General features: G+C 32.9%; 1 protein-coding gene across 3 annotated transcripts in view; it reads right to left on the bottom strand.

Annotated features, from left to right (window-relative positions):
* Positions 1 to 1,570: 1,570 nt before the first annotated feature.
* LOC148602153 (protein mono-ADP-ribosyltransferase PARP12-like) overlaps positions 1,571 to 18,630 on the bottom strand; it is a 32,434-nt gene continuing 15,374 nt past the window's right edge. For all 3 annotated transcript variants that reach the window (XM_088554699.1, XM_088554700.1, XM_088554698.1), the window contains exons 5-10: positions 17,807 to 18,008; positions 15,553 to 15,770; positions 14,234 to 14,381; positions 12,547 to 12,677; positions 9,325 to 9,703; positions 1,571 to 8,709 (exon numbers count right to left, since the gene is read on the bottom strand). In XM_088554699.1, the coding sequence (XP_088410825.1) occupies positions 8,650 to 8,709; positions 9,325 to 9,703; positions 12,547 to 12,677; positions 14,234 to 14,381; positions 15,553 to 15,770; positions 17,807 to 18,008 (1,138 nt within the window). In that variant the 3' untranslated portion in view covers positions 1,571 to 8,649. The remainder of the gene's footprint in view (positions 8,710 to 9,324; positions 9,704 to 12,546; positions 12,678 to 14,233; positions 14,382 to 15,552; positions 15,771 to 17,806; positions 18,009 to 18,630) is intronic.

Genomic DNA, 18,630 nt, shown 5'->3' on the forward strand with positions numbered 1-18,630 from the left:
TACTCTCTCAATCTCTTTAAGATAGCAGGTTAAAACTGGTACTGCTAAAAAATCAATCGAACATAACAAAGCAAGATTTTGAACTTCAAGGTCAAGTTTTTCCATTTCAAGGTCTTTTAAAAGATAATCTTCATAATTTTTGATTTTACAAACATGCATTTTTCTCGTGACATTTACCTTTATTTTTATCACAAATATATTTTATATTTTTATAGGTACATACTGACTATATACTAATAGTAACATTTAGTAACATTATCAGACGGGTCGATTTATCTGTACAACAATGTTATATCATGATAACAGGCTTTAGACATCATTGTACGTGTTCACTTTTGCTCCCAGTTCGTTATTTAAATTAAAAGTTTAATTTGGCAATTAGAGAAAAGGTATCGTGCAATGTAAGACATGCGTGAAAATTACATTAACTATTTACCAAAACTATAAATAAATAGTAGGACATCAATGCGGGAAAATCCATAGGAAAGAGTAATCAAGGGAACCAAGGTTATAGCGGTAATCAAAAGAATGCAATCCAGGGACAAAGACCAGACATGGAAAACAGACATACACAACAAAGAACATAAAGTAACTAAAATCATACAAAGTAATACAAGCAAATGAGCAACTCGGACTCCACTAAAAACTGGGAGCATGGACCAGGTGCACCGGTAGGGTAAGCGTCCTCTACTTTTCTAGAAACTCCCATAAAGTTGCTCAAATAAAGTCAAGTCCGGGGTAGACAAACGAGGAAAGGAAAGCTATGACCCGTTGAATAAATCAGTTTTCATGGTGCAGATGGATACACCATAACGATCCACGAGTTCATGATGACGACCATAGAACTTCTGTAGTGATGACTTCAATATTGTAGCAATATAACCCAGAAAACACGTTTGGAGAATCATAATTTGTTAAATGTTTAAAGACTTTTGTTTCTGCAAGACAAGTATTCTCCACTTAAAACAGATAGCTAGATATGATTAATATGGGCATCTTCAATATTTATAGTACTTGTATCAGGTAAATATTCCATTCTATGGTACTTGTATATAGAGGATGGGACGTGGAAATTTTGAATAGGGAATGGGGAAATTAGAAATCAGTTAAACATATCTATACGACTGTATCAAATTATATCCTATTCAATCAAAATAATATTTAAATGTTGAAAAATAATTAAATAAATAAAAAGTAAAATAAACTAAAAACAAGAAATCAAAAACTAAATATATAAATTACTAGTTATTTGATAATGTAACAATTGCATGGAGAAACACACAATGGCAATGTATGAGGAATGGGAATTTTGTACGGGGAATTGGTATAGGGATGGGGACGATGGAGCTATGGAAGAATGGGGGATAGTGTTATGGTGTAAATGGGAGCTGTAGAATTTAAATACTTCAAGGAATATAGAATAGGGATAACTTAGCTAACCAAATAGCCAGAGAAAAACAAAACTTGAAATGTGTTATTTCATTTTGGCAACAGATCTTGCAATTTTTAATAAATTTCCTAAATTGGATAATTATTCTGATGTGGAGCCTAACGGAAAAATAAACAAATCGACAACAAAATGTTTTATTGTACAACATGTATAAAGTCGTATTATATCCACTTTCATTTTAACACCCGATTGCCCTGAATCACAAATGGTTTCAGAGGCGGATCCAGACATTTATAAAAGGGGGTTCCGAACTAGAAGCTTCTAAAATGAATGTAAAATTATTTTCTTTTTTTTTACCCAAATTTCGCACAAAATGTAAAAAATGTTCACATTTTTTTTCGCCAAAATATGGGGGGGGTGTCAATCCCCGGAATCCTTTTTTTCTGGGTCCACCGCTGTTTAATACAACTTATTTGAATTCAGACGTCTGATTCCACTTATTTTATGTACAACATAGTAGTCATAAATTTATGTTATTTGGCAAATACCTTAAATGCACTGAGATGTGCTCTCCAGGATGGCATGTTATATGGTATTTCTTATCATGAAACACAGTGACATCTGACTAAACCAAATTTCTTGAACAGCACGCTTCAGTTTATGCAGATGTTCACTTTAATAATTTAAGAAAATAAATTTGAAACTAGAATTCTAGAAATGAAGTTAATCATGTTTTGATTTCAAAAAACTTATTTCTCATTTTATGATAATAATAGTGGGGATACTAAGCAATCAACATCACTGTTAAAAGCATTTGTGCGAGGTTTCTCAACCAGGAGATTTCTCTGAATTCTCACATGGTGAAAGAATTCATTTTCAATGGTTCTCTAAATCCTCAAAAAGTGAAGGAACTCACTTGTTGTTACATGTAAATAGCATGTAAATGTATTTTCATGTGTTGTTTGGATTTCACTGGCATACTGATTTCATCAAAAGTTGTTTAAAAACATGTACTTTTTCGGAGGAATTCTAATTAATGGTTTAGGGACAGAAAAATGGACGCAGGAACGGCAGTAAAACCAGCACCCATTGAACATATTCCTCCTTTAGTATACTCATAAAATAGAGGCATTTTTTTCTTCTCTTAAGAAAATGCATCCAGACTTTGTTTTTCACCAGATTTAAAAAAAAATAATCCAAGACTTTAGTTCATAAATAGGCCATTTGAGCCAAAACATTTGACAGTGCTCAGAGATGACTAGATTAAATTTTATCTAAAAAATATCGAATTTAAACAAAAATAAGATTGCATTCAGTTTGACACAAAAAAAACTGATCTAATTACGTACATTATTTATATATAATAACGAAGCACTCAAAAATGCATCAAAAATAACAAAATCACAGAAAAATACACACAATTTCTTGACAAATTGTAATATAAACATAGATCGATTCTACACCATTATACAGTATTAGTTGATACCACGTGTTTGTGGTATTAATATTAATACTACTTGATTGGCGATATACGTTGTGTTGAAATTTACGTAATCATAAATATATCTTTAATAGTTCATGTGGATGGAGGGCTACATTATCGTATCTATTTCATCTTTAACTCTATGTCCTTATATAATCATATTAAATATTATGAAATTCCAACTTCTCCATGTAACTTTCTTGACCAGAAATACTGGTATTTTTTACTTTCTTTCAAAAAATACACTCATAAGCAATGGATGATTACTCTGTAAATTGCATTTGGCCGTACTTATATTTGCTTTTATCGAATATCAGACCTCAGCACCTCATAATTTATGTTTGTTTGTTTGTTTGGGTTTAACGTCCAAGCAGCAATATTTCAGCTATATTCAGACGATGAACATGAAATGGATGATTGCCACTGGAAATAGGGAGAGGTGGGTAGGGTCGGGCAATTTGACCTCCTGTGGCGGAGCCCTATGGTTCCTACTCCGGGAGAATACCACACGGTGCACAACTATGGTTTGCAGTCAGGTTTTCCGTATTATAGCCTGACAACCTCAGTATGTAACACGCCAGGGGTACCCCATTCCACCACCTGGGGCACACATCCCAGTTGCTCTGTGGGCAGAGCGCCTAGCCCCCGGCTAGGGTTCTGAGCACTATTTAGTCGCCTTTTACGACAAGCTTAGCGCTGCTGCAGGCCTATTCGTTTAACACATGGACCTGCACGGGGTCCTCATAATTTAAAAAACAAAATTCAAAATATATTCTTTAACCAATCGTAACGTCAATCAACGTCTTAAGATTTTATGACGTCGCAAACAGTGGAGAAAATACTTTCACTTATGTATGTTTTTTAAGTTTGTGGCCCATGGCATAGCACCTGGTATAGTACATGTAGGTAGGGTTCAGACAGTACCTTTTGAAACCCATACAATAATCTATGTATCTTAAACTACATCAGTTTATCAAGGATAATATCTTACTGTCAAATAAAACTAATATGATTGCATCTCTCCTTTTTAAAAGTGATATATCTACGAAATAAACAGAAACCAAAACCAAACCATAATATCACATAAACACACACAAATAGCAACGTAGTTTAAACAAAACCAAGTTGATAAATTGCACTAGCATATTTCTTATCAGCATTAAAACATGAAATGTATGCATGAGCTATAAAATTGCATAATTCGTGAATTTTCACACAGGCTAGAAACTATGAAATGTTTGTCTTGCGGATGTTCGCTGCTCTATTTGCGAATAAAAAGAATTTCTAAGGGTTGTGAAATGTTTTATCTTTCATACTAGAACAATATAAGAAGAAATATTTGACGGGTGAGTGTGCTGGTTTTTGAGATATAAGCAATCGAAATTTGGCCGGAAAATGATTTTTTTAATTTTCCATAGGTTTTGTGATAGTAGGTTTTATCTAGTAAAAACCATCAAACATTTGAAGGTGTGTTCAATGAAATTATGAACAGAAAAGTGGGGTAGCCAGGCAAAAAAGAATATTTAGGTTAAAAATTGGATAAAACTAAAAATAGGATTCCGAATATCTGACACAAATGGTTGAACACGAGCAGCGAACATCATCAACAAAACAATATAATGATTAAAATGACATAAATAGCAGAACTGACAATCTAGTATAAAATTCATATCACCCTGTATTGAATTTTGTCTTTTCGTCGACGAACATACTTTTCTAAAGGGCACAAAGAAAGTGAATTAAAGCCTAGAGAAGTTAGCCTAGAGATTAAGGACCACAATTCCTTAACTTTGGGGAAAATACTATTTGCACTACTCCTCAAATGCAATAATTCTACTATATATTATTTATTATCTTCATTTGGCCTTCAATTCTATTTATGCCCCCACCATTTCCAGTACTATGGATACACCTTGTTCGAAAAATCAACATAAAAATGGCATACATGATAAAAATCACTACATACCATAACTCGTGGAGCAACAATATTAATTATGTTCCAAAAAAACTAAACATACAAAAATCAAAGATACATGTAATACTAAACAGAAACTCTTGAAAAAATCTGTACTTAATTTACTTCAAAATGATACATCATCGCACGCATTATCCTAATGGTTGTAGCACCAAAATCACTTTAAAATGTATACCCATCTATTCTAAGTTACATACCAAATTTAAAATATATCCACCAATTAGGAACCTACATAACTGCGACGGAACTCGAACGGATAGATCATGTATTATTCTCAATGTATAACTAGAATATTTTACAGCAATCCAATTTTCTAAAAACAAAATCACTTACGACTGCCTAAATGTATACATAGCTTTATCTTATGTAGCTTAAAGTTAATGAGTATCCCAAGAATCACTATAGAATACAATTTTATTTAGCAAAAAATAGTTTATACATTAATAATATCAAATGTACAACAATTATCAGTTATCTGCTATGTATAAAATTGAAGATTTTTTTTTTTTACTTTTGATGACTTTTTTCAGAAGTTATTTTCCCATGGCAATATTTTCTTGAAGTGAATTTTCATGGTTATCAGATACATTCATTATAACAAATTCGTTTGAGGTAAAAAATTCGGATACCATCCCTGACTAAAAAGGATGAGAAGAATTTTTCAAGAATTTTTAAAAACTTCACTTCACAATCCGTAGAACTGGAACAGCAAGTAGATCTGCTTTTTATCTTTTAGTGAAATATAGTATTAAAATGCGCTTTGGAACAACTACCTTGAAAATACTATTTTATAATAAAAACATTACAGAACGCAATGCAGCCTTCTACATTGATCAAGACTTGCAAGCAATGAAGATACCTCTTTGCTCGAATGTCAAAAGTTTGAAATAAAAGGGTTTACCAAATCACAGTCTCCTGGACAGTTCAATCACTTATTTCTGTGCATAGAGACGACTACAGTACCAAACTTAAAACAAAACATTGGATGGATTCAACAGTTGCTACTTTTATCAAAATGACCCAAAAAAGCAAAGAAAAAAAAACTAATGGGGACATTTCTCGCATGCACATTACTAAACATGGTTTAAAACAAGTATTGTATGATATAACAATACTTTAGTAAATTACTGGCAAGAAAAATAAGGATTTTGTATTCGAGATACAAGGTCATACTAAAAAAATCAACATGAAATAATGCTCACTAATATATGTCGAAGGTAGCTGTTTAATATCATTGAATTGATTATGACAGTTAAGTGCACATTACTGAAGTCCAAACTGTACTGGAAGCCTGTATTGGATTCTTATATTTTCCTGTATTGTACACTAAAATGTATCATAACCTTTTAGTATTCAATAGGTAGATTACGGACTTATGAAACATTTTTAAATTAACAAGTTTTAATGTTATTTTCTCAATTTAACTCTAGGACTTCGACGCAAAAAACATCATAAAACTTTGCTATGGTAACTCACATGTAGTTAGATGTCACTGCTAGTTATGTACATGTAGTTCAGTAAATATATATTCCATTTGGAAAATTAAGAAAATTCCCTTCACTACAAAATGAAATTTACATTACAAAAAAAGGATATATAATCAAAGTGTATTCTCAAGCTGAAAAACAGCAGAGACTTGAACATGGAGCAAGGTCTCTCCCTTCTTATATACTTGCATTTCTCGGGACGCATTATCATTAAATTTGTAATTCCCTTTTCAGTATACTATCCTATAAAAATCTACATGGATAGAACATTAAAATGATGATGATAACTAACAATTATGATCAATATGATTAGAGTCTGAAGCAATGATAAATTAAACAAAGGTGGATTACTGGTATGGTATCCCAAATTGAAAATGTTTCTATTCAACCTTGTGCAATGTACAAACCTATTAAAAAAAAAGCTGACGTAAGGAGGTAGACCTAGGGTAAGGGACACAACTCTTAGAAATCATTGGAATGTTTCATTCAGCATTTTACATCAATCTCATGTAAGCATCAAAGTAACTGATTTCATTTTGTTATGTCTACCTCCTTCATGCATGATTAAAACAAAAGATACTTAAAAGACCTTTATGGACATATTTAAAATGTAATGAAGACGTATAGGTATATTTCAGCTATATCCATGAAACATGATGAACATGAAAATATGATTAAATGACAATGAGGACCACAAATTTTGATTGCCATATGGTTTTCGGTCAGGTTTTCCGTATTATAGCATGCAACATGTCAGGGGTACCCCATTCAACCGACAGCATGCCCTAGCCAGCAGTGCTACAGGCCTATTCTTTTGACACACGGATCATAAAACAATACAATCTTTATAACCAATAGCTGTTCCATGACTGCACCTTTCTGGCACTTAAGGTATGCCATTGTTATTCTTATAAAAACTGACAGAAAGTATCATCAGTCGATAATGTATTTTTTTTTAATTTGACCTCCACTAAACATGAAAATGAAAGAAATCATGTTTGGATCATGTTTATTAACAAAACAAGATAAAATGAATTGACAATTGTCTATGTTGTTTGATATGAAGTGCAGTTTGCAGACAAAGTGGAGATAATTATGTTATCAGATACACATAAAATAGGAGATAAACAAGTCACTCAAGAAAAACTAAATGTATGTTGGCAAGCTGTTTACTGACTTAGTGTAATTTGATTATGAAGGAACTAAATTCCAATATCTTAACTTGTAACAAATGTATGCATAGGGATGATTTTGGATGGGATTATGTGTTAAATGGCTAAATTAAACTATTAAAATATAGCTGGCCATACAAATCATAAATGAATTGGATGAGTCATAACTGCATAAATGATCTAAAATAACCTATTAAAAGAAAAGGTAGTAATCAAATTATTAAACTGATAAAAACTAGGCAGTAGTCAAAAGTCTGTATAACAAACGGCAAAAACCGGAAACCACTGCAATGGTCCTTACGTGGTACAGGCACTTTAAAATTAAAATCAGTGGTGAACACTACAGTTTAAGTAGTAGTTTTTGTAAGAATCGTGCACATTTAGTAACATGTGATATGCCACAAAAAAGGCTGCACATTATTTTTTGTTATAAAGTTGCTTTACAGGTCTATATGATGAAATGTATAATTATTCATTCTAATCTGTCTCTTCCTAGAAGTTAATTCACATTGAAAATCCAATAGTTTCTATTGTTTTTAAGTGTCATTTATGAGTTATACCCATTAAATTTAAATTCAACAGTGCATTCTATTTAATTTTTATTTCTTATGAAGATGGTTTCTATGAAAAGCCACATGTAATTTCATGTTTACTTAAGCACTTTTAACAAAATATCCAAAATAAAAACATGCAGGCTTTCCAACCATGAATCACATTTTGCATGATTCATATCTGGAGTGCTACTTAAGTGTTCCTCATCACCCTCTTTTCTCCTTCAGCAAGCAATGATTACTGGAAACCAATTCATTTTGGTGAATACTTATTTACACAATTAAATTGTCAATCCAATTTTGCAGTTGTTTGGTTTTGCTACTACCATTCTTTCACAAATATATTCTATCAAAAAGATACTTAATTACAGCAATTATTTTTCAGATTTTTCCTTGCTGGCCAAAATAACACAAAATAATTGCTTGCAATAATAAGTGCTTACAGTAAATTGGAATGCTGTTTACCAATGGAATCATGATCTCAGAAGATAACTGCATTTCACATACACTGTGGTATGTATAGCTGTCATCCTCTTATCGCCAGTACACATGTACCAATGTATCTAAATCTGTATTTGCACCTGAGTCTATTTATTGAATGGTCTTCGAATGTTCTATCTCTGTAGTATTATCAATGCATACACCTAGAACCTGACAAAAGTTGACTTTTAATGAAATCAACAGGCCAAATAAAAACCTATGTAAGTCAGAAATGAATCATATCATCCGTGTGCAATGCTGACACCCATTGTGCTGAGGTCAATACATCTGAAAATGGTATATAATTTTGAAAGATGAACCAGAGATCCATTGTTATCCTGAGGAATTGACTTTTTCCTTGATCATATATTAAAGCAAAAACCTGCTAAAAAAAGAGTGAGCGGAAAAACATGCACACCAACGAAAATTCTACTCTGTAAACAAGTAATTCTATGGTCTACATATTCATGATGTATCTTACATATGTACATGTAGACAAAAGAAAAGAACATGTGAAATTAATTTTTAACACTTCCAACTGCCAAGTAATTTAAAAGCTGTGAAATTTTATACCTGCAAAATATGTTCCCTTGAGAGATCTGCCAAAATTAGCAGCTGTGAAAATAGATACGTTTAAAGTATTATTTGAAGGGCATAAATTTAAAAATATATACCAAGTGGAGTTACACGTATATTGAATATTAAAAAGTAAAATTTTTCAAGATTCTTCCAAGATGCTGCTTCTTAAATATGTTTTTTGTACTCTATAATATATTCAGGGTATACCTGATCAAAAGTAAAAATCACATGAATTATGGGATTCTGTAAGTTATCAACACATGAATCATATAGCTCAAATGGATCACTGGGATTTCTAGGGGGAGGTCTGACAAAGGAACTGCTCCCAAGCGCAAAGTCACCAGGTAGGACGCGAACAACAAACATATGCTTTTGATCACCATAATCTGTATAGCTGTCTGCAGTCTTGGCATATTTAGCAAAGTAGCTACCTTTACCATATTTGGCTCCAACTTTCTTTCCGCTGAATCTGAAGTCAAAACCTTGGTGACTAATGGCATCAATAAATTGTTCATTTGTTCCATGGAACAGTTGTAATTCTGACATTTCTTCTACTTTCTTCTTTCTTTTCATTTTTTCTTTCTTGCTGTAAATTAAAGGCAACAAATATCATAAAAAGAACAGATCTGATTTTAAGAAACCAAAACAAAAAAAAGGAAGAATTGGCAAAGTACTATGAAAGCGAAAATAAGAATGGTAATAGTCAATCTAAATATGAACAAGAGGCTCACTGGAGCCTGAATCACTCACCTGATTACCCCGGATTTAACTTTTTGTGAGCAACTTAGCAGGTTTTCTGTAAAAGCAGAGGACGCATACCCTACCGGTGCACCTGGTCCATGCTCCCAGTTGTTACAGGAGTCTGAGTTGGTCATTTAATTATATTACTTTGTATGTATTTTTTGTCATTTTATGTACATCATTCTACTTATCTTAACCTAATAACAGACTAAAAGTGCATAAAAATCATTACAAAATGCAATCAACAATTTTTCCCCAAGTTTGCAACAATCATACATCTTTACACACTAGATTTTTTTTTAATTTAAAAAATCTGCTACTGTTTTATTACCAACAGACAAAGACTGGGAAAATGGTCAAAATGACACTTTCTGGGGCCATAATTCATATTTTACAAAAAACTGGACCATAAATAGAAACTGAAAAAGGCATAAAAAATATCAGTATATTTAATTTTGTCATCCTACAGGTTAAATCTGCCTCATAATATCTAGTTTATTCTCATTTTATTTTTTATGTATACTGAACATTTCATCAAATTACATTAATCATCGATCTGCTTTCGTTCTTTAAATGATAGGCAAAAACTAATAAAAATGTAAAAAATGACACTTCCATAACTCCAAGGAGTGTCCGCAAACTTTTTTCTGAAATTTGTGCGGAAGAAAGATATTGAAATACTGAACGTTTTATCACTTTACATTTATCATCAATCTGCTTTCCTTTTCCAAATGATAAACAAAAACTGCCAAAAAAAAGTTAAATCGGTAACAAAAGTATAAAAACTCTAAAATCAGTATATCGATTATCTTGAAATATTCATGATAGATCTCTTCGAACCAAGGAGCCTAGTATGTCTCTGACTTCATCCACCTGTTATGATTTTTGAGATGTAAACAGAACTATACGTTCTATTTTTAGTAACAGGGGCCATGTTTGTTTGGTGAGGAATAATAACACAATTTAGGGAGTAGAAGGATGATTGTCACTTACTTTTATCAAATTCTGTTCAGTGGTTTCAAAGGAGATTTTTAAAGAAAAGTTAACAACAGACAGCAGAAGACAACAACAACAATGGATGCCAAGTGATGACAGATCTCACATGGCCTTAGTGAGCTAAAGCAGACTTAATTTATATGTAGAAAAAAATTAACATAAAATCTGGTCAGCACTTATGTAGCTAATAGCATTTTACATGTAAATCAATATTTCAACTGGTGTTGTATAATAATAAAATCTCATTTATGCGAGTTTTTTTTTTTCAAATATTGAATTGTCAAAATCTAATCCCTAAAAAATTCACATCATGATAAAGTTCAGTACAATACTGTTGTTAAACAAGAGCAGTGCTCCAGGTCCCCTAATCGTGCAACAAAAGAGATATTTCATGGAATAAAAACAAAAGTTATGCCCAATAAACCAATTTCAGAAGAATGGACAGATAGAGGGACAGATGAAAGTCTATGACGGCTTTTAAAAGATATGCCCCAAAAATTTTATTACATTAAGTATGGTTGACCGCAACCTTTGATACACTAACCCCAAAACTGATAGGTGTCTTCCTTACCTCATAAACCTTTGCCTGTGTATGTTTGAGGAACAATTATGTCTATGAAATCAATTTTGGCCTAAAAATTATATTTAATTAAGTAAGTATGACCTTGACCTTTGACCTTCTTACCCAAAAATCAATAGGTCTCTTCCTTACCTCATAAGCATCAAAGTGTGTAAGTCTATGAAGGCATTCAAAAGTTATGCCCAGGAAACCAAATTTTCAGACGAAAAAATGGACAAATGGACGAAGGGAAAACCCTCTTATACTCCCCCAACTTTCACATAAGGCATGGAAAAAACCCTAAAAATTTATTGAAAAATAAACAAACTAAGGCATGCATTTTGAATTGCAGTCTTTCCGAAGGTTTGTCAGACCATAGGATATCACCAGTAAAAATGTGACAGGACCAGTAAAAAAATCCAGAATGCCAGACCGGAAGTGTGGAAAATTTCTGATATTAGTCATTCTTGATTCAGGTCAAAATGGACAGTAAAACTTGGTTTGGTACTGAAAATAGTGCAGGTCCGGGTGTTAAAAGAATAGGCCTGCAGCAGCTCTAAGCTTGTCGTATAAGGCGACTAAATAGTGCTCAGAAACCTAGCCGGGGGCTAGGCGCTCTGCCCACAGAGCAACTGGGATGTGTGCCTCAGGTGGTGGAATGGGGTACCCCTGGCGTGTTTCATGCTGGGGTTGTCAGGCTATAATACGGAAAACCTGACCGCAAACCATAGTGGTGCACCGTGTTGGGAAAGATGCCACGTTCCTCGCACGTTAAAGAACCCTGCTGTGGTATTCGATAGGAATAGGAACCTTTGCGCTCCGCCACAGGAGGCTAAATTGCCCGACCTTACCCATCTCCCCCTTTTTCCAGTGGTAATCAAAATTTGTCGACCCTATTATCCTTGTGACCCATCCTTTCTTTTTTTCATTTTATGTTCATTTTATCATCCATTTCATGTTCATTGTCTGAATATAGCTGAAATATTGCTGCTCGGACGTTAAACCCCAACAAACAAACAAACAAACTGAAAATAGTATATCATCATAGGACCAAATGTCCAGAAAAAAAAACTGAACCTTTGGAAAGACTGGAATTGCAGATCATTGGGCTTTTTTCCCTTCTCTATCTATACCTGACAAAATTCATCCAGAGTTCTCCATTCTCTATGCGTTTTATCTGCTTTATTACAGATGAAGTGGGCATAGTTTCATAAAACTTTTTCTTTAATGTTTTGTACTCACTACTGGAAGATGAGCAGGTCACCTAAAAAAAATTTTTAGAAAGTCAAGGTGCAGGCATTAATAAGAATCAAATCACTTGATCTTGTTACATCACTGGTTTCAACATGCCTGGCAGGTATCATCATAGGGATTAAAAATTTACTTTTTCAAATTTTCATTTGAAAAACAAATGAAAAAAGACATTTTTTTATTTGTTTTTCATGCTAACACGGAATTTATATAAATATAAAGAGTTAATTAATAACTGCTATACATTTTTCAGACTATGAAGAAGTAACGTGAATCATGTGGTGCACACAAAATTATTTTTTCAAATAAAAACAAACATTGAAAATGATTACAACTCAAACATGTCAAATAACAAGATATCCATATGTCCCCTGCTGCCATAAGAAAGTTGAAGAGTCCTATAACTCCTGTAAAATTTCTTAAATGAAAATGGCAGCGCAATATGATCAAAACTGCCAATACAATACAAAATACAAAAGTGCGCCAAGACGGAATCTAGCCATCCAATACGTGATTTAGCCGTCCAATACGGCTTTTACCCATCCACTACGTCATACTGGACTGGTTAAAATCCATATTTGCCTAGCGTATTGGACTAGTTAGTCAATAAAAGTATTATTAACTAACGTTCGAATATTGGCCTAAATATGATCAAAACTGCCAATACAATTAAAAATACTAAGCCGATATTGAAGACCTTATGCAACTGTATTATACTACAAACTGTGGCAAACAATGCGACAAAATTCAAACAAAATCCATGGAGCAGTATCCCAGAAGTTGTGTCCACTAAGTGTTCTTATAGTCATGATAGTGTAGCATGTACATGTTCCAATTCAACAAAGTCCAATAACTCCTGAAAATTTTGTCTAATCAAAATGGCAATGACTGGACACACAGACACCAGTATTTCTATGACCCTTCAGCATTGCAGCTGGAGACAGCAAGATTTTGTCACAGAGATAATAAACAAAATTTGTTATCATGCATTTTCAAACCATATTACAAGCAAAAATCTGGATATTTTGGTACCTTACAGACAAACATTTCAGTGGATTCAACATACCAGTATATAGTTTTTATGGTTTAGACTACTGAAAATATTTAAAATCCATTTGATAATAGATAAAAAGAAAGAGCTCATTATTTGCCGATCGCCTTAAATTCTGGGTTTAATGTCCTATATATCTGAAATGAAATGAAAAAAACAAAAAACAAATAAAAAAATAAATTGGAGTTCTACAACAACCAAAATTAATTAGTAAAAATCTAATGAAGTAATATTGTATGAAGACTGATTGACATCTGCTGTGAAAGTACTTTTGTTCGTGGGGTACATATTTTCATGGTTTTCGTGGGTCAAACCACGAAATTTTGTTCCCAACAAATGGTAGATTCCCATTGATGTGTCTACTGAAAATTTCAAAACCACAAATTCAAGAATCCAGGAACTTGTTTTTCTTCCCTGATCCACGAATATTGGTATCCATGAATTAAAGCATGTTGGCAGTATATACAATAATACATGGTTCTGTCAACAAAGTTTTAAAACTTTTGATATATTTATACCAATTGGAAATGATCACTGATTTCATCAGGTCTCTTCATGGTGCCAAAGGACCAATTTTTTGGAATATAAGACAGTGGGTTATTTTTTAGTGGTGCTGGTACAACCATAGAGGTCGCTGTTGTCTTGGCATTGCCAGTATCTGCTGATCTGTAAGGAAAAAAAAAAACACTGTCTGGTGATACAGTAACTGTGGTAAGGTAAACCTAAATTACTAACCAGATATTATCATTGAGTTTTATTGAGTGTTATTGCTTATCGTGTTGCTGGTATCTGTTAAATGTAGGGCAGGGGGAATTTTTGGTCTAATATTTTTTTTGGCCTGTCCCGAAGTCAGAAACCTCTAGCTTCTGTTAATTTTGTGTGGCTATTCTTATTTCAGAAATGACACAGGTGTAACCAGTAAGAGGACGAAGTGGAATATATTGATATTTTCTCATATAATAATGCCTTTTAAAGTTTTACATCAACTAGGATTCATTTTGTTTTCTTATATAATTGAACTTTACTAAACATTTCATTTTTTTGTTAAAGATACAAAACAATTAAAGATTTCACTCAATATAACCTAGTGTATTATATGTTACCTGTTTACTCCCCGTCATACTGAAATTAAACTCTCGGTGTTTCTAAGGTCAAAGGTTAAATTTGTATTGCCTTCATCCTCTCTATAAGTTGGGGGTATAGTGTAATGCCTATTCTGAACTAGCAAATTTGTCATTGGCCTTACCCTTTAGCCATGGCAACATGAATAATCCTTCTCAGAAGAATTAATTTTACAAATTATTTTTTTCTAATCATTCTCCAAATTTCCTTAATAATTCAAAATTAAATTTGTGTCTACATTTTGACAGGTCTAAATTCACCATAAATCAAATTTTGTTTAAATTTCCTTTGATCTTGCTATATGATAATTTTCAATCTCATGCCAATCAAATGTGAATGAAAATCATCATACAGCTCCACAACAAACTTGATGTCATTTAGCACTCCAGTGAAAAATAACCCGGAAAGGAAACTTTGCACTGCTTATAAAACTTACATATTTAGGTTAGGAAAACTGAAAATAAAAGAAAAACTAATACCTTACAAAACAGTGATGAACAGACAATTTAATATTTTTTCAACTCGCAGGATTTTCTCATGCTCATCTCGACTCACGGCAAAGCTGCTCAACAACATGAGCATGAGAAACTCCCTAACGTGGTAAAAATACTAAATAATCTAATAGTTTCAGGACTTCTAATAAGACATAATATGAAGTGAAGAAGATCACACAAAAATTTAGATGCTGTCCCAACTCTTGAAATTACAAACTCACCGTTTCTTTCTTCTCTCCACTTCAGCAGGGTCTATGAGAGTGGGTCTCCGACGGACTTTCCTTTCAGTCTTATGAACAATATTTTTCTGGAACATCCTCTGAAAGTCCATTATATACTCATGTCCCATTGTAGCAAATTTCATTTGCCCGATTGGGTTCTCTTGGTAGTTCTGTTCAAAGCTTTCACTATCCACCATAGCCTTATACCCAGTCTGGTTCTAGGGAAAAAAGGACACATTAACACAGAACAAATTGCACCATGGCAGAACTAGAGGAGGGTGCAGGGGGTAATACCCCCTTTTTATTGGAAAATTTGTCATTTTCATTTGTAAAATTGAAAGGAAAAAAAATGGAAAATACTGTACTAGCATCTCCCCTCCCATTTCTGAGTAATCCTGATTGGCACCCCTCCTTTTCAAAGTGTCAATCATCTATTTTAGTCTATACAAGCCCAATCTCCTCTGCAGACTAAGGCCTATAAAATAATAAGTCTGTTTCCTGTTACTCTACCTAATCTAGTTTTTTTTTATGCCTACCCAAAACATTTTATGGCCATTTCAGCTCAAGTGCTGTTTAAGTCTAGTTTGCTTCCCCAATAACTCTATGTAATGTGTTTTTGAAATATAAAATAAGTTTCCCTACCCTCCAACCCTATTTTTTTCTTGCTGGTGGCAGGAAACAAGACTATTAATTTTTTGGCCTTATAACAATTTCTTGATTGGCTATGTATGACCCTGCTGGCTTAAGGAGGTGGATCTAGGGTAAGGGACACAACTCATACAAACAATTGGAATGTTTGTAATCAGCATTTTACATTAATCTCATTTAATAACCAAAGTAACTTGAACTGACTTCATTCTCTTTCAAGTAAAAGCTTGATATGCTTTGGTGAAATGGAATATGATACAAACATATCACTGATTTCAAGAGTTAAAGGCTCTACTATCCACCAGGGTGTGAAAAAATACACAGGTCATGAGCAATACTCAGGGCTGTTCCATTGAAAGATAATAGGTACATGGGGAAGGCATCTTTTTCACCAGGGAAGCCACCCTTAGATGTTCTATTGATGTTTTGTTTTAAACTTTATACTTTGTCAAGAGACCTGAACAACTACCCAAATGCAAAAAATAAAAGTGCCTAAGGTCATTTTACATGACCACATGTGAGGGCATTTTTTTTTCTTTCTATTTTCCCAAAAAAGGGAAAAGAGTGCTTTCAAATTATAACTAATACATTGTTTACAAACAGAAACAAGCATTTTCAGATGTTGACACAGACAATAACAATACAGATGAGGACTAAGACAATGCCATACCATAACATGTTGTGGTTGGTGAGTAGTGCTTTTGTTTTTTCATTTGTATAGCCATAAAAAATGGGTAAGAAGGCACTCTACAAAGAAGTTATTTTTAGTTGGCATTACAATTACTGCAAATTAAAAATTTGTGCCATACTTGTATTATTGCCAATAATGTAACAGGGTTGTTATTACAATATTTCCAACACTCATTTTGGAATTTTAAACTATGAATGAAAAAGAATTCTTCTCAAATTCACAACACAAAAATCAAAATTTGGTCTAAATGACAAAATTGCCATAAAAATGCACATTATTTCTGAGTTTACATTTTTTGGGGGAGAGGGGCATTCAAAAAAGGATGAAGTATGCAAAAACATATAATCAGAGGTGTTCGAGGTTACATGCTTTGAAAATCAAGGTGGTTAAGTAGGCAGACAGGAGACCTTTTTTTTCATACAATATTAAGAGGTTGTCCATGTAAAAAACAGGCAGACCCTTAATTTTTTGCTTCAATATAATGTATATAATATATATATATATGTCAAATAGTATAAAGTTTTTTTGTAAATCAATGGATGGCTCAGAAAATAATTTAAAGTTCTTAACAATGTAACCAAATTTTGTTCAAATTAAAGAGTTATCTCCCTTTATTCAAAGAATATCAATGATTTCTATGTAATTTATTTTTCTTTAATTATTAAAGTTAATCAAAAACCAACTTTCATCTTTGAGAAAAAATACCTTTGTGGTATGAAAAAAGTGAAAAGTTTTGGAAATCCAAATTTGTCATGTGTCACCCTCTGCCAGGTTTTTACATGTACCCCCTCTTAAATTAATCTTGCAACTGAGAAAATCATTTGGTTTTAATTAAAGTAGCATTAAAGAATTCAGGTTGTAACAGGGTAGGTACAGAAACCTGAAACACACATTTTTTACATTGACCTAATATACCAGTTCTCCGTATAGAATCCAATCATTGGATTGGTCTTTCCAATACCACTTCCACTGAGTTGCTAAAGGTTGAAATTTCTGTACCGCTGACGATTCTGTTGTCAAACGTCGGATTTCTAATGTCCCCATTTTCTCCTTGGACTTAATATTCTTTAGTTCACCATTCATTTTCTCGAAGTCAGCTGCCAAAACAATTTCTACACTGTAAAATGTAAACAAAAAGAACAGATTTATAGAAGAATCGATCATACACCTGCATATTGTTAATTTGTTGCAGTAATACATTGTTTTTGTCAATTATTAAGTATCAGTCTTTGTAAAAATCATGCAAATTCTTTGATATTTGACACACCCAAACAAGAGGCTTCCAGGAGCCTGAATTGCTCACCTGGTTAAAGTTTGTCTTTCAAGGGAAATAAATTTAACAAGGAATCGTCCAACAATTTTGACCCAAGAAGACTATCATAAGAATCATTTTAGTGATTGAAAGTTTTTTTCTATCTATTATAGTTTTCAAGATATTGGCTGAAAACTGTCAAAAAAAAAAAATGTCATTTTTCATCTTTCAAGGGCAATAACTCTTACAAGGAGTTGCCTGACAATCCTTGAAGACTTTTGAAGGCCTTATAATAAGGGTCATTTTAGCAATTGAAATAATTTTGCTAAACCTAATGAAGATATATGCAAAAAACTACTGTCTGACCCCTATGTTCTATTTTCTATTAAAAAAAGTCAATTCTATGCAAGATACCTTTTATTTTTGTTAATAAGTTATTTTATAGGTCTATTAGAAATGTATACACTCCTTGAGACGTTAGGGTTTC

Source organism: Perna viridis, chromosome 12, assembly GCF_037379345.1.
Source record: "Perna viridis isolate PV_CMFRI_1.1 ecotype Kerala chromosome 12, ASM3737934v1, whole genome shotgun sequence".
NCBI classification, from domain to species: domain Eukaryota; kingdom Metazoa; phylum Mollusca; class Bivalvia; order Mytilida; family Mytilidae; genus Perna; species Perna viridis.